General features: G+C 40.7%; 1 protein-coding gene across 3 annotated transcripts in view; it reads left to right on the forward strand.

Moving 5' to 3' along the window:
- The window catches only part of CNKSR3 (CNKSR family member 3), a 101,110-nt gene that overhangs the window by 44,070 nt on the left and 35,353 nt on the right, over positions 1–21,687 (forward strand). For 2 of the 3 annotated variants that reach the window (XM_057527566.1, XM_007186132.2), the window contains exon 2: positions 19,892–20,055. The exons of the other annotated variant lie outside the window; for it this stretch is intronic. In XM_057527566.1, coding sequence (XP_057383549.1) covers positions 19,892–20,055 — 164 coding nt within the window. The remainder of the gene's footprint in view (positions 1–19,891; positions 20,056–21,687) is intronic. 3 annotated transcript variants of the gene reach the window in all.

Consider the following 21,687-nt stretch of genomic DNA (forward strand, 5'->3'; position numbering starts at 1 on the left):
CGTATATTGTATGACTCGATTTATGTGCAATGTGCAGAATCCATTATGTGAAATAGCCAGGCAAACCCAAAGAGACAGAAAATAGATTAGTGATGGCCCAGTGGTAGGTGGTGGGGTGGGTGACATGGGCAGTGACTGATTTATGGGCCCAGGGATTTTTTTTGGAGGGGGGGGTGTTGAAAATAAAATCGGTTGTGGTTATGGTTGCGTGAATATACCAGAACTCATTGAATTGTACACTCTATATAGGTGACTTGTAGGGTATGTACATTATATTTCAATAAAGCTGTTATTAAAAAATAAAAAAAGTCTACTGCTGCCTGACAAACCTGCTTCATTGTTCTAGGCAGCTGTCCCCAGTATAGCAGCTGTGAGGGCCTTTCTCTACCCTCCTGGTATGTGAGCATCTCCTTCTGCCCCTTCTCCTGTGACCTCACCAAGTAAAAGGCATCAGCTGCTGTATAATGTCAGCTTCTTGCATCAAACCTGCATGTCTCCCGATCCCGTACAGGCTTCTGTGCTGTCCTTTCACAATGCTCAGAAATGGTTTTAAATCCTGACTCTGCGTCTTGTTGGTTGTGTGACTTAGGCCAGTTATTCGACAGGTCCATGAGCCCCAGTTTCATTTCTTTTTTTTTAAATTTAAAAATTTGTATTTTCACAAACACTTAACTAGCACTTACTATGTACCTATCACTAATATCTGTGAGTGCTTTAAGAATATTAACTTACTTACAAATTTTAACACCTTTACTCATCCAGATAACCCCATGAGGTGTAGGTACTCTTAGCTTCTCCATTTTGTGGGTGAAAAAACTGAGGCACAGAGAGGTTAAGTTACTTGTATGAGGTCACACAGCCGGGAAGTAGCAGAACTGAATCCAGGCAGTCTGGCTCCAGAGGCCTTGCTCCCAAACGCTCTACCTCCATGGTCTCAGGTACTCTCCTGGCCTGTAAAATGGGCTTAATATAAGCTCCTTCCCTTGTTTTGTTCATGATCCTTTGATCTTCAATTACTATATCTTATACCATTTCTGCAGTACTCAGCATGGTGCCTGAAGCATAGTCTGTAAATTCATGTACTTAATTAAGTCACTTTCCATCCATTTCTTCATTGACGACCTCAGACCCCACAAGGATTTGGGTTCCCTGTTGATGTTTGGGCTCTGCCTTAGCTCTGCCTTTTAGGGCCATGATGTCCCAGGGAAGGCACGCTCTGCATTTGGGTTTCCTCATCAGTAAAGTAGAGATAGTAATGACCTGGCCAGCATCCTCCCCCGGCTCCTCGCAGGGATCAATGAGACATCATCGCACGGGCAGGTGCCCTGTAAACCCTGCAGCCCCCTAGCAATGCAGGAGTTCAGTTTCCTATGCAGCCCAGCTGTTTGGACTGTGCAGTGTTGGTAGATGGTTGAATAGACTGCAGTTTTCGCATGGAAATGTTGATGGACCCAGGTGAATTGGAGGTGATTGATGCATTGTACCTTCATCTCAAGATGGAACTTGCCCCTGGGCAGTAATGACACCCAAGCAATGGGCGAAGCTTCCAGGTTTGTTGCCATGGCCACCGCCTGGTCCGCACTCTGAGTTGATCGTCTGCAGTTCTATGAACTTAAACTTGCTGCGTGTCCAGGGAACTAGTTAATTCTTCCTTCGGTTCAGGGTAGGCATGCCAGTGACAATACTTGTAGCCAATGTTTGGTTTTTAGACCAAATCTAATTTATAGTTTTGGGAAAATAAACTGTGCTGGGGGTGGTGGAGAGTACAATTTACTGGGTGAAGGACATTCTTTTCTCCTCTTTCACATGTTGCCCCCCTCCCCCCTTGGTCCAGGTGTTCCAGAATTGGATACAGTGGTTTGGTTACTGAATTACAACAACCAACCTTGGAAAGTACACATTTCTTTTACCAGAGTATTGTGGCATGCTTTGTGTTCATCTTCACAATTTTGTTTTTGTTTTTTAGAATCTGAAAACTTGGTTTGCAGTTTTTGTTGAATAACAACTATGATATCTACGTATATGGATGCCTACGCAAACACACGCATACACACACACACACACACAACCTCAGACATCTACGTCACTGTTCAATTTCTTCCCTGCCCTTGGTGTTATCTTTCAAGTTCGTGATACTTTTTGGGGGTGGGGGTAAGGGAAGAGGAGCTCAATGCTGAGCATTCAGGGCTGTCATTATAGTCTGAATTCTGGTCTTTAGACCATCAATTCTTTGGTTGATTGTGATTTGCATGTCAGGTTTTTTTCCCCAGTGATTTAGAGCAGTGTCTAAAGATCATGCAAAAGATGACTTCAGACAACACTAACTTCTGTCCTGTCCACTGTCCCCTCTCTGGGCCCTTCTCCCCTTTGTGGCTGGACTCAGGATGCTGGGGGCATGGCAGGCTGGGTCCCTTTCACAGCATCAGAAGTTGTGCAGAGTCTGGGTGGGTGGAGGGCTGGGGGGTGGTGGGTGGGTTTGCCAGACCTTCAACATGGAAGCCAGGCTTTCCTGGTTAAAATCTTCAGCTGGGATGCGTTCCTTCCCAGTTCAGAAACCTCAAATGAGAGCAGTCCGTCTGGCTTGTTTTCTGGGTAGCTTGAATCCTTGAACTCCTATTTTCACTTCCTTAAATTATCCTGGCATGGACATATTTGCTATTTCCAAGTTTTGTTTCAGTAATAAATCCTCTACTTATGTAGTAAAACCCAAAGAGTAGCTGTTTTTTGGTTACACCTTCTGATGTCTTCTGAGTGAGGTAAGTCTTAGAAGACACTGGTAACTAGCGAGAAAGTTGAGTTTGCTTTAGAAGCAAAGTACTGTTTTTTTGTTGCTTCTTGTAAGAACTTGAAGCCATGGATTTGTTGCTGCATTCTTTTGCAGCTCTTGCATGATGTGTGGACCAGCTTTGCCCAAATGTTTAAAAGCACAGACTTTTATTTTGTCTTCAGCATTTCAGTTCTTTCAGCTTGGTACCTTCCTCCCCACCCCAAATGGACAGCCGCGTGTTCCTCCTCCTTAAAATCAGTTGCTCCATTCCATAAACATAGTGAAGAGGCTTTGTTGGTTCTTAATTGGGCTTCCAGGGTCCTCGCGGCTGGATCTGTGGTTGTGTTTGGATTTCACGCAGCTTCTGCTTTGAAGGCAGCGGGAGGCCTCAGCAACGACTTCACATGCTCACAGCTCTAATCAGGGCAGAAGACCTGACAGAGTTTTTCTCAGGACCAAGTTCATTCATTTGCTAATTGTTTTTGTCTCTGAGGAGGTTTGGGATTTAAGTTTCTGGGCAGTTTATTTCCTTCTTCATACTCTGCCACTGTAAGTACAGGTAACATACTAAGTGGAGAAGTGTAGACTTTTAGATCTGAAAGGTACTGAGAGTTCTTTTAACCTGCTTTTCAGGCAATGAATTTAGTTGTTGGCCCCTTTGTTCAAATTATATTTAACCAGAAGCCTGGCAAGATGACTGAGAAAATCAGAGCAGCGAGCAGTAGTGTATGTGGGTGTCAGTTTTAAAGGAAGCCTGTTAGTTCACACGAGGGGCCCAAGAACCGGAAGTAAGTGGTTTAGCCAGTGTTTTGCATGGCAGGACATGGACTAAAGCCAGACTAAGAAATCAGGTTCCCTTCATTAGAAAGCAGGTTATTGGCTGCCAAGGGCCGTAGGGAAAGAACTGACACAGCAAGAGGGCACAAGGGAACTGTTAGGGGTGACAGCAGTGTTCACATCATGATTGCGGTGTGGTTACCTGGCTGTATGTATTAGTCAAAACTCATCGACTGGTACACTGAAAACTGGTGAGTTTTATTATATATAAAGTGGATAAAAAGTTGTCAGCGGTCTCCTAAAACATGTTCAGGATTTTTCTGGGGAGGGAGGGAAGGAGATAACATTTTCTCTGCTTTTTAATTCAGTGTAATTATATTAAATGATTCTTTCAAAAATATCAAAAGAAAAGAAACAATCAGATTCACTCATTCCCAGTGTAGTCTGTTTTTCCAGTTGGCAGATGTACCATCGCTCTGTACTCCTTGCTGCTGTTAGTTATACCAAGGCTTTGCACGCCTTTTCTCTAGAAGGCCAGATAGTAAGTATTTTAGGTCTTGTGGGCATTTGGTCTCTGTCTCAGATACTGATTTCTGTTATTGTATCTCGAAAGCAGCCAGAGACAATATGTAAACAAAAGAGCGTGGCTGTATTCCCATAAAACTTTACCTCCAAAACCGGGCGGTGGGCCAGATTTCACCCATGCGCTGTATTTGCCGATCTGTGAGTTACACCTTTGTTCCTTTTGGAGAAACTCAGCGAAATGGGCGTTTTTTTACATCCTCACCAGAAAGATGAATGTTATAGAAAAGTGGGATTGTAGAGGCATTTGGCAGGCAACAGGTCCTCAAGGGCTTGGAATGCCCAGCTAAGCTCACAGATTTCGCTCTGTTAAGGAGGGGATGGTTTTGCTCAGGTGGGATTATGGAGGTTGAACTAAGAGGAAGAAGGGACTGAGCGTGGTAACCAGTTTCTGGATGATAGTAGAAACCTGGGCAGCTGTGACAGTAAGACAGGATGGAGGAGATCTAGTGGAGGGATACTCAACATTAAGATGGAGAGAACTCAAAAACCTGAAGACTTGAAGTCCTGGGGATGAAGAATCTGGAGGAGGAGGCGGATGGCTTCCACTTTCTGGCTGGATAACTCTGTACGCCTTGGGGTCATTGACCAAAATAAGGAAAATGGGGGAGAGGCAGGCTTGATGAGAAAGATGAGTTTAGGTTTGAGTTGTGTTGAGTTTTAGATTAGAGAGCAGAATTGGAACGTGTCACTGTATAGCTCTGTAGCCTTCAGATTTTTTTTAAAATTAATTAATTAATTTATTTATTTATTTATTTTTGGCTGTGTTGGGTCTTCGTTTCCGTGCGAGGACTTTCTCTAGTTGCGGCGAGCGGGGGCCACTCTTCATCGCGGCGCGCGGGCCTCTCACTATCTCGGCCTCTCCCGTTGCGGATCACAGGCTCCAGATGCGCAGGCTCAGTAGTTGTGGCTCACGGGCCCAGCTGCTCCGTGGCATGTGGGATCTTCCCAGACCAGGGCTCAAACCCGTGTCCCCTGCATTAGCAGGCAGATTCTCAACCACTGCGCCACCAGGGAAGCCCCCCCTTCAGATTTTTGATCGTGCTTTTCCATAAGTAAATAATTTGCAGGCACACACTGACAGTACGTAGACATTTATCTCTAAGTAATACACACATTCTACTGAACTATAGTGCATATTATAAAACCTAACATAAGAATTAGGCATATCCAAAGGGTAAGAAATATTTTTTAAAAATCACAAGGCAAATATATGTTTAATGTGTGATTCTTCATTAACAGGAGGATGTTACATCATTAGATGTGACACCGTATTTCTAGTAGTTCTCTTAGATCTGGTCATCATGTGACTAGAAACATCAATTCACCGTGCTTGAGAGTTAGCTTGGGCTTGTGTTACCTTCAGTGTGCAGTTCATGTTGCTTTTCTTGCTACTCCTTGCCCTTTTGAGATCGGTGGCGGATCCCTAAGCCGAAGAAGGGAGGTCAGGGCTGCAGTTTCCTCCTCTCAGAGCGCACACAGGACATTCTGACAGGGGAGAAAGAGGATGGCTTGGGAGGAAATTGGGTCCTTCCACATCCAGAGGGAGGAACTGTGCTTCCATCAGGGGTCTCAGCAGGTGCAAAGGCAGCGGCACAGCTGGCTGTGTCCTTTTGTCTCAGGCTGCCGCTGGGGCTGAGACAGGCTGGGACCTGGGACCCTTTGCTTCAGTGCCTGCACCTGGACACACGTCTCCTCGGGCAACAGAATACAAAGAAGCTACAAGGGACTAAAAATAACTGCGTGCATGCGCAGCTGGGGCAAATTCTGGACAAGATACAAAAAGACCAAAAACCCAACAGCTGCTTCTGAAGAGCCGGGAGCAAAAGCAGGGTACAGCGCATGCCCCCTGCACTCAACCCCGCCAAAGGGGTGGGCAGACCACCTAAGGCCCCCCTCCAGCCCATCCCTCTGGACCCGCCCCTACCCTCACCCTATATAAGGAACCAGCTCGCCCCACCTCCGGGAGTGAGCAAGGGAACCTGTTACTTGTTTTTGCTCCCCTTGCTGCAGCAGAGGCCCCAATAAAGCCTTGCCTGAATTTTTTGTCTGGCCTCTGATCAATTTCTATTGATTAAGGAGGCCAAGAACCCTGGTCGGTAACAGACTCTCCCCTTCACCGTTCTTCCTAGAGACACTGATTGTAGTTTTGACTCATTAGGAAAGGCCAGTGGGTCAGGGGCCCGTCTGAACAGGCAAAAAGAATTCCTCAATCCTTTAACATTATGGAGCTAAAACTCAGTACACCCTGTGTTTCAAACATGGTGTTATTGCCTGAATTCATACTGCTATACTTGTTACCAGTTTTATCAGATAGTTTTTTAAAAAAATATTTATTTATTTATTTGGCTGCGCCGGGTCTTAGTTGCAGTACACGGGATCTTCGTTTCTGCACGCAGGATCTTTTCATTGCGGCATGTGAACTCTTAGTTGTCGCATGTGGGATCTAGTTCCCTGACCAGGGATCGAACCTGGGTCCCCTACATTGGGAAGGCAGAGTCTTAGCCACTGGATCACCAGGGAAGTCCCCTATCAGCTAGTTTTAAAATTAAGGCCTACAGACTTCAACAAAACGAGGTGACAAAGAAAGTCATTCTACGATAGAGTTGGGTGTCTCACTTCACAAAAAGGTACTTGGAGGTCCGAACAGTAGACCACCCTTCTGAATTTTAGGGAGATGTTATAATACATTGAATCAGGAGTGTCAGTAAGTTGAGAAGGTGGAGGAGTTTTGATGTCAGGTCCTTACCATTTATTGTTTTTAGAACTGTTGGGAATTCCGAGAATATTGTAATTAGATGTAAATGTTCCACCCAAGCCTTGCTTCCTTCCCTTTGGTTCAGATCATCAAGAACTGACCTCCTCCTAAGTCTTCCTCTCCTTTGCATTGGAGGTTCCTCCCCAGTACAGTGACTTGTACGTGGTCATTGCTCCATACTGTTGTTGAATTAAATTGAATCGTGTGACCTGTGATTGATTCTCCTAGTCGAAGAATACAGTATACCCAAACCCTGTTTGCATCATCTGTCACTTGGTGGCCCTTTTATGGGACCTATGTGTGTTGATTTCCGAATCAACACATTTACTTTATTTATTTTTTTTGAATTTTATTTTATTTATTTTTTTATACAGCAGGTTCTTATTAGTCATCCATTTTATCCACATCAGTATATACATGTCAATCCCAATCTCCCAATTCATCACACCACCACCCCCACCCCCCACCGCTTTCCCCCTTGGTGTCCATACGTTTTTTCTCTACATCTGTGTCTCAATTTCTGCCCTGCAAACCGGTTCATCGGTACCATTTTTCTAGGTTCCACATATATGCGTTAATATATGGTATTTGTTTTTCTCATTCTGACTTACTTCACTCTGTGTGACAGTCTCTAGATTCATCCATGTCTCTACAAATGACCCAATTTTGTTCCTTTTTATGGCTGAGTAATATTCCATTGTATATATGTACCACATCTTCTTTATCCATTCATCTGTCAATGGGCATTTAGGTTGCTTCCATGACCTGGCTATTGTAAATAGTGCTGCAATGAACATTGGGGTGCATGTGTCTTTTTGAATTATGGTTTTCTCTGGGTATATGTGCAGTAGTGGGATTGCTGGGTCATATGGTAATTCTATTTTTAGTTTTTTAAGGAACCTCCATACTGTTCTCCATAGTGGCTGTATCAATTTACATTCCCACCAACAGTGCAAGAGGGTTCCGTTTTCTGCACACCCTCTCCAGCATTTATTGTTTGTAGATTTTCTGATGATGCCCATTCTAACTGGTGTGAGGTGATACCTCATTGTAGTTTTGATTTGCATTTCTCTAATAATTAGTGATGTTGAGCAGCTTTTCATGTGCTTGTTGGCCACCTGTATGTCTTCTTTGGAGAAATGTCTATTTAGGTCTTCTGCCCATTTTTGGACTGGATTGTTTGTTTTTTTAATATTGAGCTGCATGAGCTATTTATATATTTTGGAGATTAATCCTTTGTCCGTTGATTCGTTTGCAAATATTTTCTCCCATTCTGAGGGTTGTCTTTTGGTCTTGTTTATGGTTTCCTTTGTTGTGCAAAAGCTTTTAAGTTTCATTAGGTCCCATTTGTTTATTTGTGTTTTTATTTCCATTTCTCTAGGAGCTGGGTCAAAAAGGATCTTGCTGTGATTTATGTCATAGAGTGTTCTGCCTATGTTTTCCTCTAAGAGTTTTATAGCGTCTGGCCTTACACTTAGGTCTTTAATCCATTTTGAGTTTATTTTTGTGTATGGTGTCAGGGAGTGTTCTAATTTCATACTTTTACATGTACCTGTCCAGTTTTCCCAGCACCACTTATTGAAGAGGCTGTCTGTTCTCCACTGTATATGCTTGCCTCCTTTATCAAAGATAAATGGTGACCATATGTGTGTGGGTTTATCTCTGGGCTTCCTATCCTGTTCCATTGATCTATGTTTCTGTTTTTGTGCCAGTACCAAACTGTCTTGATTACTGTAGCTTTGTAATATAGTCTGAAGTCAGGGAGCCTGATTCCTCCAGCTCCATTTTTCTTTCTCAAGATTGCTTTGGCTATTCGGGGTCTTTTGTGTTTCCATACAAATTGTGAAATTTTTTGTTCTAGTTCTGTGAAAAATGCAATTGGTAGTTTGATAGGGATTGCATTGAATCTGTAGATTGCTTTGGGTAGTAGAGTCATTTTCACAATGTTGATTCTTCCAATCCAAGAACATGGTATATCTCTCCATCTATTTGTATCATCTTTAATTTCTTTCATCAGTGTCTTATAATTTTCTGCATACAGGTCTTTTGTCTCCTTAGGTAGGTTTATTCCTAGATATTTTGTTCTTTTTGTTGCAATGGTAAACGGGAGTGTTTTCTTAATTTCACTTTCAGGTTTTTCATCATTAGTGTATAGGAAGTGTATAAGAGATTTCTGTGCATTAATTTTGTATCCTGCTACTTTACCAAATTCATTGATTAGCTCTAGTAGTTTTCTGGTGGCATCTTTAGGATTCTGTATTGTATAGTATCATGTCATCCGCAAACAGTGACAGCTTTACTTCTTTTCCGATTTGGATTCCTTTTATTTCTTTGTCTTCTCTGATTGCTGTGGCTAGGACTTCCAAAACTATGTTGAATAATAGTGGTGAGAGTGGGCAACCTTGTCTTGTTCCTGATCTTAGTGGAAATGGTTTCAGTTTTTCACCATTGAGGACAATGTTGGCTGTGGGTTTGTCATATATGGCCTTTATTATGTTGAGGAAAGTTCCCTCTATGCCTACTTTCTGCAGGGCTTTTATCATAAATGGGTGTTGAATTTTGTCGAAAGCTTTCTCTGCATCTATTGAGATGATCATATGGTTTTTCTCCTTCAATTTGTTAATATGATGTATCACGTTGATTGATTTGCATATATTGAAGAATCCTTGCATTCCTGGAATAAACCCCACTTGATCATGGTGTATGATCCTTTTAATGTGTTGTTGGATTCTGTTTGCTAGTATTTTGTTGAGGATTTTTGCATCTATGTTCATCAGTGATATTGTCCTGTAGTTTTCTTTCTTTGTGACATCTTTGTCTGGTTTTGGTATCAGGGTGATGGTGGCCTCGTAGAATGAGTTTGGGAGTGTTCCTCCCTCTGCAATATTTTGGAAGAGTTTGAGAAGGATAGGTGTTAGCTCTTCTCTAAATGTTTGATAGAGTTCGCCTGTGAAGCCATCTAGTCCTGGGCTTTTGTTTGTTGGAAGATTTTTAATCACAGTTTCAATTTCAGTGCTTGTGATTGGTCTGTTCGGTATCATCTTTAATTTCTTTCATCAGTGTCTTATAGTTTTCTGCATACAGGTCTTTTGTCTCCCTAGGTAGGTTTATTCCTAGGTATTTTATTCTTTTTGTTGCAATGGTAAATGGGAGTGTTTCCTTAATTTCTCTTTCAAATTTTTCATCATTAGTATATAGGAATGCAAAAGATTTCTGTGCATTAATTTTGTATCCTGCAACTTTACCAGATTCATTGATTAGCTCTAGTAGTTTTCTGGTGGCATCTTTAGGATTCTCTATTGTATAGTATCATGTCATCTGCAAACAGTGACAGTTTTACTTCTTCTTTTCCAATTTGTGTTCCTTTTATTCCTTTTTCTTCTCCGATTGCCATGGCTAGGACTTCCAAAACTATGTTGAATAATAGTGGTGAGAGTGGACACCCTTGTCTTGTTCCTGATCTTACAGGAAATGCTTTCAGTTTTTCACCATTGAGAATGATGTTTGCTGTGGGTTTGTCGTATATGGCCTTTATTATGTTGAGGTAGGTTCCCTTTATGCCCACTTTCTGCAGAGTTTTGATCATAAATGGGTGTTGAATTTTGTCAAAAGCTTTTTCTGCATCTATTGAGATGATCATATGGTTTTTATTCTTCAATTTCTTAATATGGTGTATCACATTGATTGATTTGCGTATATTGAAGAATCCTTGCATCCCTGGGATAAATACCATTTGATCATGGCGTATGATCCTTTTAATGTGTTGTTGGATTCTGTTTGCTAGTATTTTGTTGAGGATTTTTGCATCTATATTCATCAGTGATATTGGTCTGTAATTTTCTTTTTTTGTAGTATCTTTGTCTGGTTTTGGTATCATGGTGATGGTGGCCATATAGAATGTATTTGGGAGTGTTCCTCCCTCTGCAATTTTTTGGAAGAGTTTGAGAAGGATAGGTGTTAGCGCTTCTCTAAATGTTTGATAAAATTCACCTGTGAAGCCCTCTGGTCCTGGACTTTTGTTTGTTGGAAGATTTTTAATCACAGTTTCAATTTCATTGCTTGTGATTGGTGTGTTCATATTTTCTATTTATTCCTGGTTCAGTCTTGGAAGGTTATACCTTTCTAAGAATTTGTCCATTTCTTCCAGGTTGTCCATTTTATTGGCATAGAGTTGCTTGTAGTAGTCTCTTAGGATGCTTTGTATTTCTGCAGTGTCTGTTGTAACTTCTCCTTTTTCATTTCTAATTTTATTGATTTGAGTCCTCTCCGTCTTTTTCTTGATGGGTCTGGCTAATGGTTTATCAATTTTGTTTATCTTCTCAAGGAACTAGCTTTTGGTTTTATTGATCTTTGCTATTGTTTTCTTTGTTTCTATTTCATTTATTTCCACTCTGATCTTTATGATTTCTTTCCTTCTGCTAACTTTGGGTTTTGTTTGTTCTTCTTTCTCTAGTTTCTTTAGGTGTAAGGTTAGATTGTTTACTTGAGATTTTTCTTGTTTCTTTAGGTATGCTTGTATAACTATAAACTTCCCTTTTAGAACTGCTTTTGCTGCATCCCATAGGTTTTGGATCGTCGTGTTTTCATTGTCATTTGTCTTTAGGTACTTTTTGATTTCCTCTTTGATTTCTTCAGTGATCTCTTGGTTATTTAGTAACGTATTGTTTAATCTCCATGTGTATGTGTTCTTTACGTTTTTTTCCCTGTAATTCATTTCTAATCTCATAGTGTTGTGGTCAGAAAAGATGCTTGATATGATTTCAATTTTCTTAAATTTACTGAGGCTTGATTTGTGACCCAAGATGTGATCTATCCTGGAGCATGTTCTGTGCACATTTGAGAAGAAAGTGTAATCTGTGTTTGGATGGAATGTCCTATAAATATCATTTAAATCTATCTGGTCTGTTGTGTCATATAAAGCTTGTGTTTCCTTATTAATTTTCATTTTGGATGATCTGTCCATTGGTGTAAGTGAGGTGTTAAAGTCCCCCACTATTACTGTGTTACTCTTTTATAGCTGTTAGCAGTTGCCTTATGTATTGAAGTGCTCCTGTGTTGGGTGCATAAATATTTATTATTGTTATATCTTCTTGGATTGATCCCTTGATCATTATGTAGTGTCCTTCCTTGTCTGTTGTAACATTCTTTACTTTAAAGTCTATTTTATCTGCTATGAGTATTGCTACTCCAGCTTTCTTTTGATTTCCATTTGCATGCTATATCTTTTTCCATCCCCTCACTTTCAGTCTGTTGTGTTCCTAGGTCTGAAGTGGGTCTCTTGTACACAACATATATATGGGTCTTGTTTTTGTATCCATTCAGCAAGCCTGTGTCTTTTTGTTGGAGCATTTAATCCATTCACGCTTAAGGTAATTATCGATATGTATGTTCCTATGACGATTTTCTTAATTGTTTTGGGTTTGTTTTTATGGGTCCTTTTCTTCTCTTGTGTGTCCCACTTAGAGAAGTTCCTTTAGCATTTGTTGTAGAGCTGGTTTGGTGGTGCTGAATTCTCTTAGCTTTTGCTTGTCTGTAAAGCTTTTGATTTCTCCATCGAATCTGAATGAGGTCCTTGCCAGGTAGAGTAATCTTGGTTGTAGGTTCTTCCCCTTCATCACTTTAAATATATCATGCCACTCCTTCTGGCTTGTATAATTTCTGCTGAGCAATCAGCTGTTAATCTTATGGGAGTTCCCTTGTATGTTATTTGTCATTTTTCCCTTGTTGCTTTTAATAATTTTTCTTTGTCTTTGATTTTGTCAATTTGATTATTATGTGTCTCAGCGTGTTTCTCCTTGGGTTTATCCTGCTTGGGACTCTCTGCGCTTCCTGGACTTGGGTGGCTATTTCCTTTCCCATGTTAGGGAAGTTTTCGACTATAATCTCTTCAAATATTTTCTCTGGTCCTTTCTCTCTCTCTTCTCCTTCTGGGACTGCTATAATGTGAATGTTGGTGCATTTAATGTTGTCCCAGAGGTCTCTTAGGCTGTCTTCATTTCTTTTCATTCTTTTTTCTTTATTCTGTTCCATGGCAGTGAATTCCACCATTCTGTCTTCCAGGTCACTTATCAGTTCTTCTGCCTCAGTTATTCTGCTATTGATTCCTTCTAGTGTATTTTTCATTTCAGTTACTGTGTTGTTTATCTCTGTTTGTTTGTTCTTTAATTCTTCTAGGTGTTTGTTCTTTAATTCTTCTAGGCCTTTGTTAAACATTTCTTGCATCTTCTCGGTCTTTGCCTCCATTCTTTTTCTGAGGTCCTGGATCATCTTCACTATCATTATTCTGAATTCTTTTTACCGGAAGGTTGCCTATCTCCACTTCCTTTAATTGCTTTTCTGGGGTTTTATCTTGTTCCTTCTTCTGGTCCATAGCCCTCTGCCTTTTCATTTTGTCTATCTTTCTGTGAATGTGGTTTTCGTTCCACAGGCTGCAGGATTGTAGTTCTTCTTGCTTCTGCTGTCTGCCCTCTAGAGGATGAGGCTATCTAAGAGTCTTGTGCAAGCTTCCTGATGGGAGGGACTGGTGGTGGGTAGAGCTGGGTGTTGCTCTGGTGGGCAGAGCTCAGTAAAACTTTAATCCGCTTGTCTGCTGATGGGTGGGGCTGGGTTCCCTCCCTGTTGGTTGTTTGGCCTGAGGCGACCCAGCGCTGGAGTCTACCTGGCTCTTTGGTGGGGCTAATGGCGGACTCTGGGAGGGCCCATGCCAAGGAGTACTTCCCAGAACTTCTGCTGCCAGTGTCCTTGTCCCCATGGTGAGCCACAGCCACCCCCTGCCTCTGCAGGAGACCCTCCAACACTAGCAGGTATGTCTGGTTCAGTCTCCTATGGGGTCACTGCTCTTTCCCCTGGGTCCTGATGAGTACATTACTTTGTGTGTGCTCTCCAAGAGTGGAGTCTGTTTTTCCCCAAGTCCTGTTGAAGTCCTGCAATCAAATCCCACTAGCCTCCAAAGTCTGATTCTCTGGGAATTTCTCCTCCTGTTGCCGGACCCCCAGGTTGGGATGCCTGCTGTGGGGCTCAGACCTTCACTGCAGTGGGTGGACCTCTGTGGTATAATTGTTCTCCAGTTTGTGATTCACCCACCCAGCGGTTATGGGATTTGATTTTATTGTGATTGCGCCCCTCCTACTGTTTCTTTGCAGCTTCTCCTTTGTCTTTGGATGTGGGGTATCTTTTTTGGTGAGTTCCAGTGTCTTCCTGTCAATGGTTGTTCAGCAGTTAGTTGTGATTCTGGTGCTCTCGCAAGAGGGAGTGAGAGCACATCCTTCTACTCCGCCATCTTGAACCAGGACACCAACACATTTTCTTTAAAACATAGCAAAACAAAACAAAATCCTGTGGTTAAAAATACTTTAATGATCAAAGTAGTTGATGTGAAGGGCTGTCAGAACAACTCTGGGCTCACTGTCATTGTGGAATTAGAGGTTTTGCTGACTTGAAACTATAGGCTGAGAGCATAGCTTTAGGACATCTTTCTAATGGGCCGCACCTGCCAGGACAGAGGCTGATCTAGTCAACAATCTGATTTCAGTCTTGTACAGAAAATTAGAAGGGAATAGCTCTAGAGTTTTTGCACTGGGGCATTTACTCTCATGTCTTAATGTTTATGTACACAATACTTTCCACATTTTGGAGAGATTAATTAGTTAATAAAAACTAATCCTTAGTACAGGGCAAGTATCTTGTCAAAGATTGGAGTTTTGCTTTGGGGTTTCATTTTGTTTATAATCTTTCCCAGTGTAGAAATGACCTCCTTTAATCTTGAAACATTGAAACTTGCAACAAATACCCTGATATCACAATCAGTAGTTCTGTTATTTTTAGTTACTCACTTGCGTGGGAAAATAAAATCAGGTGACTTGTGCGTTGGTATGACATTAATACTTACATGAAGTTCTTTGTCTTTCTTATGCATTCAGTTATTTATTTCACAAACATTGTGCACCAGCAATGTTCTAGATGCTGGGGAATAGCAATGAATAAAAATGAAGACTCCACTTTCATGGTGCTTGTATTCCAATATAAATTCTAAAACATTTTTAGGTGGTATCAATGATAACGGTAAGCTTCCAAATTTGGAAATATATTCTGGGGAAGCTAATAACAAGGGCTGTTGAGATTTTATTTTATCTCCAATTTATGCTGTTCCAGAGGGGGCTACCTAAGCATTTGCGAGTTTGAGTGTCTCTCTAGCAACTTTGTTCTGAACACCGAGGGGACTGACGACCTGAATAAATCACTTTTTTAATCGAACGAAATATGTAATTATTTGCTTCATTGTGTTCTAAGCTCTTTATAACTATTAACACTTAATTTTCATCACAGATCTGTGTAGTAGGTAGTGTTATTATCTCTGTTTTACAAATGAGCCAACTGGGTAACTTGCCCCAGGTACCCAGTTAGCAAGAAGTAGGATTGAGATTGGAACTCAGGCTCTTAACCACTGCCCTGTTGCTTTCTGATATAAATTATAAAATAGTATTTTTAAAAATTGTAAGATATTTCTTTTTTTTTCTCCTTTTTGCCTTTGGGATTTCTCTGAAATTTTAGGGTTATTTGCAGGTTTGGGAAGAGGGGAGGAAGTCTGGCTGTCTCTCCCTGCTGCTTCCATTCTGTGGGAACTCCCTCTCCTTTGCCTTCCTGATTCTTTTCACATTGAATTATGTGTTTAATTTGTGTAAATGGAATGTGTTTAATCTAATTTTATTTAATTCTGTGTTTCTCTCAGCGCTGCTAGACTTTCTAGAAGTTCCTTGAAGCGAAGAACTGGTAAATAGATACATTTGACAAATAGGTTAAAGTGTACTGTGTATTACAAATTCTAAAACCAGTTTATTTGAAATTGGGGATTTTCCCCTCCTTCGTGGGACTGCGTAATAGTTTGATTCGGCTGTTCATAAATGTGTAATTGTATTCTAAACAATAGGATAACTGAACAATACGCTATCTTGTATTGGAATAATAAAACTGGAGACAATACTATTTAAAACTTAGCATATTCAATAGACATGTCCCTTGAGGGGAAATTCTTTTTATTTTTAAAATTTTTTATTGAAGTATAGTTGATTTACAGTGTTGTGTTTCAGGTGTTTAGCAAAGTAATTCAGTTATATATACATATATATATATATATGTATTTCTATTCCTCTCCAGAGTCTTTTCCATTATAGGTTATTACAAGATATTGAATATAGTTCCCTGTACTATACAGTAGGCCTTTGTTGCTTATCTATTTTATATATAGTAGTGTTTATCTGCTAATCTCAGGCTCCTAATTTATCTCTCCCCACCCGTTCCCCTTTGGTAACCATAAATTCGTTTTCTTTGTCTGTGAGTTTGTTTCAAAGTTCATTTGTCTCATTTTTTAAGATTCCATATATAAGTGATATCATATGATATTTGTCTTTGTCTGACTTACTTTGCTTAGTATGATAATCTCAAGGTCCATCCATGTTGCCGCAAATGGCATTAGTTCATTCTTTTTTATGGCTGAGTAATATGCCATTGTATATGTGTATCACATCTTCTTTATCCATTCATCTGTTGACGGGCATTTAGGCTGCTTCCATAGGGGAACATCTTTAAGCCACTCTGGATTCTGTATTTGGGTAGGTAGCAACATGGTGTTTCTACTTGGTAATTCTCCTATATCTCAGGGATCTTCCAATTAGTTGAGGTCAGACCATTTATATTCCTCAGAATCCTCAAGGAGATTCTTGCCCTTTCTCAGGCAAATGTTCTGCTGTTTTGTTCAGTTCCCTCTTGTCCTATCCAGAAACTTCATCACACCTCTCATCTCAACCTTATTCTCTGTGTCTGAAATATTTCCTTAATGCACTGAAGCTATTTCTGAAATCCTGTTTCTTCAGTGAAACTTTTCATAGTTAGTTAAAAGAGAAATCTGGCCTCATCTTTGTTTCTACTTATTATTCAGGGGTGAAATTGTATGAACATCCATAGTGCATGGTTCCTTCACTTTACACTTAATGGACTGATTTATTCTTCACATGACAGCTAATATGAGTCGGTTTTGTTCTCGTATTTTGAGCAAAGAACTTGCTTGGCACAGTAAACATGAATTGCAATTCTTTTGGTCATTGGGCCCTGTTTATTTTAGGAAAGAGTTTATCACATGTGGATGAACATGAAATAAAGTGTTATTAGGTTTGTGTTGGTTTGTTAGGGCTGTCATAACAAAGTACCACAGACTGGGTGGCTGAAACAACAGGAATTTATTTTCTTGAAATTCTGGAGGCTAGAAGTCTGAGATCACAGTGTTAGCAGAGATGGTTTCTCCTGAGGCCTCTCTCCTTGGCTTGTAGATACCTTCTTCTCCCTGTGTCTTTACATGTTCTTCTCTGTATATGTGTGTCTCCTCTTCTTATAAGGACTCAGTCATATTGGGTTTGGGCTCATCCATATGACCTCATTTAACTTAATCACCTCTTTAAAGACACTACCTCCAAATACAGTGGTGTTCTGAGGTATTATATTGTTGATTAGAACTTCAACATATGAATCTTAGGAAGATCAATTCAGCCATGACAGGGTTGAAATGTACAATATAGTTGTCTTAAATTTTTATGACAAGTTAAAACAAAAATTCCTTTTAAAGCTTAAAAGTAGGCAAAGGAAGAGAACCTTCTGAAGGAGGGGAGATTGTAGGATATTGGTTTGATCTGGCTTAAAACTGGCTAAGTCATTTAGGGCAAAATTCATAGTAATTAGTCTTTTGTCCATACTTTCCTAATTTTTTGGATTCAGTAAAATGTGAAGTATCTTTTAAGTACCTCTAGGTTTCCATGATTCTATTTTAATAATAACTGTTTTGTAATTAGACCTTACTGCTGATTTAGGAAGGTGTTTGGAGAGGAATTTTTATAATCTCATGTTTGCAGGGTAGAAGGCAAAAGGATCAGGGCTTGTGTCAACAAACCTTGATTTGAATTTGAGCTCTTTTCTTCTGTATTGAGCTGAAGAAAAATGGCTGACAAAATCCTTCTCTTGGCATCTTACCAGCTATGTGACTGTGGACAAGTTATGCAATTTACACGAGCCCTAATTTAGTCATCTATGAAATGGGAATAAAGTTGTAAGGAGGCTGTCCTCGGCTTTTGGCCCTTGTCACTGTTGACTGCTGCAGCTGGATTCTGTGCAGCTGCCCCTGGCCGCCCCAGTGGCATGTCACTCCATACCTGCTGACTTGTGTGGCCTCCACTGCCTGCTCAACTCACATGCCACGGAGGCCACTTGTGGCTCGAGGCCATCAAAGTAGAGCTGGGTTTATATCAGTGTCCCCAACCTTGCTGCTGTGTGACAGATCCCCTCTGCTAGACAGATGTCACTTCAGGGAGGATGGGTTGGTTCCGACTAGTTTTCATAAAATTAATTTTTTCTTAACCTCCTCTTCCTGTATTTATTTGATAGTCCCAGATGGTTATCAGGACATTGTTCCTCTTTCTACATCTTATCAGGAGGTGAAAGCTTTTGCCACTTTCAAAACTTTCAAAAAAGTGGGGCAGAGATATCGTTTAGCCTAGGATATCAGATTTTGAGATGCATGGACTTTAGTATTGCCAAAAGTAAGTGCCGGACCTACGTCTACTTTTCCTGGTTCAGAGTACCCACATAGAGAGCTTTCGTGAGAGTTAAATGAAGTGTGTGTGTGTGCTTGTGTGTTTGGGTGGGAAGGGGACAGCAACATGCCTTCCACATACTTTATTCTAGTTAAATTGAGTTTTCATCCTTTGTGTTGGGATTGAATTTATATAAATCTACCTTTTAAAACACTAAGGTGGCTTTTATTTTTAGGCTTAAATAGATCAACTAATTTAGTATAAGATTTTCCAGTAAAACCATTAACGTGTTGACCAGAGTTCTCTATACAGGAGTAAAGAATCCCAAGTTCTTTTAGGGTTACCTATTTTAATCATTATATAAGAACATTAAAATACAACACTGTTGGCAATAGTATTTGACCTGGAAAAATTCCCATGAACTAACCCATTTAACATTGTCTTTCTCTCGTACCACTGCTGGTACCTACTCCTCTAGATCTTGTATTCATTAGAACTTTTTCAGTTTTAAGGGACAGAAACTCAACACAGATAAGCTTAAGCTAACAAGGGAATTTATTTTGATTTAAGTAAAAAATGCTGGGGTTAGAAATCTTTAAGTAGGGTTAGATCCAGGGACATGTTGGATATTACTGGGACATCTTCTTTGTCTTGAATAGATTTATTTTGTAAAACTGATCAGAAAAATGACTGCCAGCATCCCCAAGTTTGTACCTTTATGACTTCTAATTGGAAAGGAAGAAGGGGACTTTGTCTTCCTATGTTCATATATCAAATATCAGGGAAGATTTTGATTGGTTCTGCTTGAGTCACATGGTCATCCCTGAACCTATAACTGGCTGATGGATAGAATAGTGTGGCCAATCACTGTGGCAAAGCATCTTGATTGGCAAGTCCACTGGGATCACATGGGCTGGGAGAGGGATGGTGTTCCAGAGGAAGACTGCTTAGCAAACAGACAAACATATGTCTAGCACAGATAACTAGCATTTCAAGTCAGCAGGGGTTAGTGTTTATTCTTTTAGCTGAAAGGGAATGGGACGGTAACTGTCAAAATTGTGTAGGATCCATTTGAAATTTCTTTTTTTGCATTTTTAAAAATAAAACATTTTTAATTATTTATTTTTTTAAGGTGGTAAAAGATACAGCACATAAAATTGACCATTTTAACCTTTTTTTGGTTGCAGTATAATTGCTTTACAATGTTGTGTTACTTTCTGCTGTACAAATAAGCTGTGCATTAGATTTAAAATCTGCTTAAGAAGATGAGGACACACTTGAAAGATGTCCTTCAGGTGGGATACACATTGTATAGACAATCAAATAGTGGAGCATAACTGGCAATTCCTGAGGTTGATTTAAATGTGGGCATTTTTTTGAGTAAAGGAACAAAAATGACAATAATGGACCCTTTTGCTTTTTTTTTGGTAGGGTTAGATGATTGCCTGCAGCAGTATGTCCACAAGTTTGAACGGGAGAAGATAAATGGAGAGCAGCTGCTGCAGATTTCCCATCAGGATCTTGAGGAGCTGGGTGTCACACGAATTGGACACCAGGAACTTGTGTTGGAGGCTGTCGACCTTCTCTGTGCACTGGTTAGTTCAGGAAAAGGTGATCTGTACCGCCATGATGTTTTTAAGAATTTCATCTTCTAAATCGCCACAGTTTTGCGCTTTAGCTTATCATCATTTTCTTAATGATCCATGGAAGTAGAGCATGAGCTGAAGATAATATCAGAAGGGAAGAAAAGAAATCATTTGCTAGGTAGAGTTGGCAAGCAATGGCCTACAAGTTAAATCTGGCCCGCTATTTTTGTAAATAAAGTTTTATTGGAACGCAACCATGCCTGTTCATTTAAGTGTTATCTGTCGCTGCTTTTGTGCTACCGTGGCAGAGTTGGGTAGTGGTAACAGGGACCGTGTGGCCCCTCAAATCCTAAAATATTTGCTCTCTTGGCCTGTACAGAAAAAGTTGGCCTTTTACGGAAAAAATTTCTGTATTCATCTTATTTTCTTATCTTTTAAAAAGAATAAAAAGATGAAGATGGTCCTGAATGAACATGTCATCTTCTATATTGAGATGACAGATGGGTTCTGATTTTCATGTCTGTTTTTGTTACTATAAAAAGCATTTTTATGTTTCACAGATATTTGTGATATTTCAATAACTGATACTGGTGCTTGGAATAATCAACCTGTGAAATGGCAGCTAGATGGGAAAAAATGTGAACTTAGTTACATTTTGCAGCTGACTGAGTTTTGGCTTGAACGTGAGTGAGTTAAATCCTGCCAGGTTCCGACTCTTCATTGCATCTGTGGCCGTGTGGGTCGTAGCTCTTTTAGGTGTGGGTTGAAACCACCTCCAAGGGCACTGTGTTTATAAATTGGTTGGCATAGGCTGGGATCCTTGTCAGGCTGCTGTGATGCCATGCGAAGGATGCTGTTTCCTTAACTGTCAGGATTTGGGCGAACTCGGCAGCCTTCAGGCTGGTTTAGTTATGCTGTGAACCTGAGCAAGGGGTCTATACAATTATATCACTGAGAATGGTGGGAAAAAATGTGCTCCCGATGATTTTACCATTGCTGGTCCGCGTTCCATTGATTCTTTAACACTTGCTGCATTGTGTGTGTTCTTCTTCTTAAAGTGGATAGAGCCTTGTCTTCTGCTCTGAGATGTGCTGCTCTTGTTTAGGAAAGTAATGGGGAAATTACTTGTGGTTGATAAATGAGCTGCCACCGGGAAGGTGCTGTGGCCAAGTGATGGGAGAGCTGGTCTGGGAAGCAGGCTTTTGCATTTTTTTTTTAAACGTTTTTTTATTACTTATTTATTTATTTATTCATTTATTTATGGCTGTTTTGGGTCTTTGTTTCAGTGCGAGGGCTTTCTCTAGTTGCGGCAAGCGGGGGCCACTCTTAATCGCGGTGCGCGGGCCTCTCACTATGGCGGCCTCTCTTGTTGCGGAGCACAGGCTCCAGACGCGCAGGCTCAGTAATTGTGGCTCACGGGCCCAGCTGCTCCGCGGCATGTGGGATCTTCCCAGACCAGGGCTCGAACCTGTGTCCCCTGCATTGGCAGGCAGATTCTCAACCACTGCGCCACCAGGGAAGCCCCAAGGCTTTTGCATTTTAATGCAGGCTTTGCTGCACACTCCTGGCTCTGTGACCTCCAGGGAGATGGTGGTGTGTGTTTTCCCCGTTTGTACGGTGATGCTCCCCTAGATGTGGCTG

This window comes from Balaenoptera acutorostrata, chromosome 14 (assembly GCF_949987535.1).
Source record: "Balaenoptera acutorostrata chromosome 14, mBalAcu1.1, whole genome shotgun sequence".
NCBI classification, from domain to species: Eukaryota; Metazoa; Chordata; class Mammalia; order Artiodactyla; family Balaenopteridae; genus Balaenoptera; species Balaenoptera acutorostrata.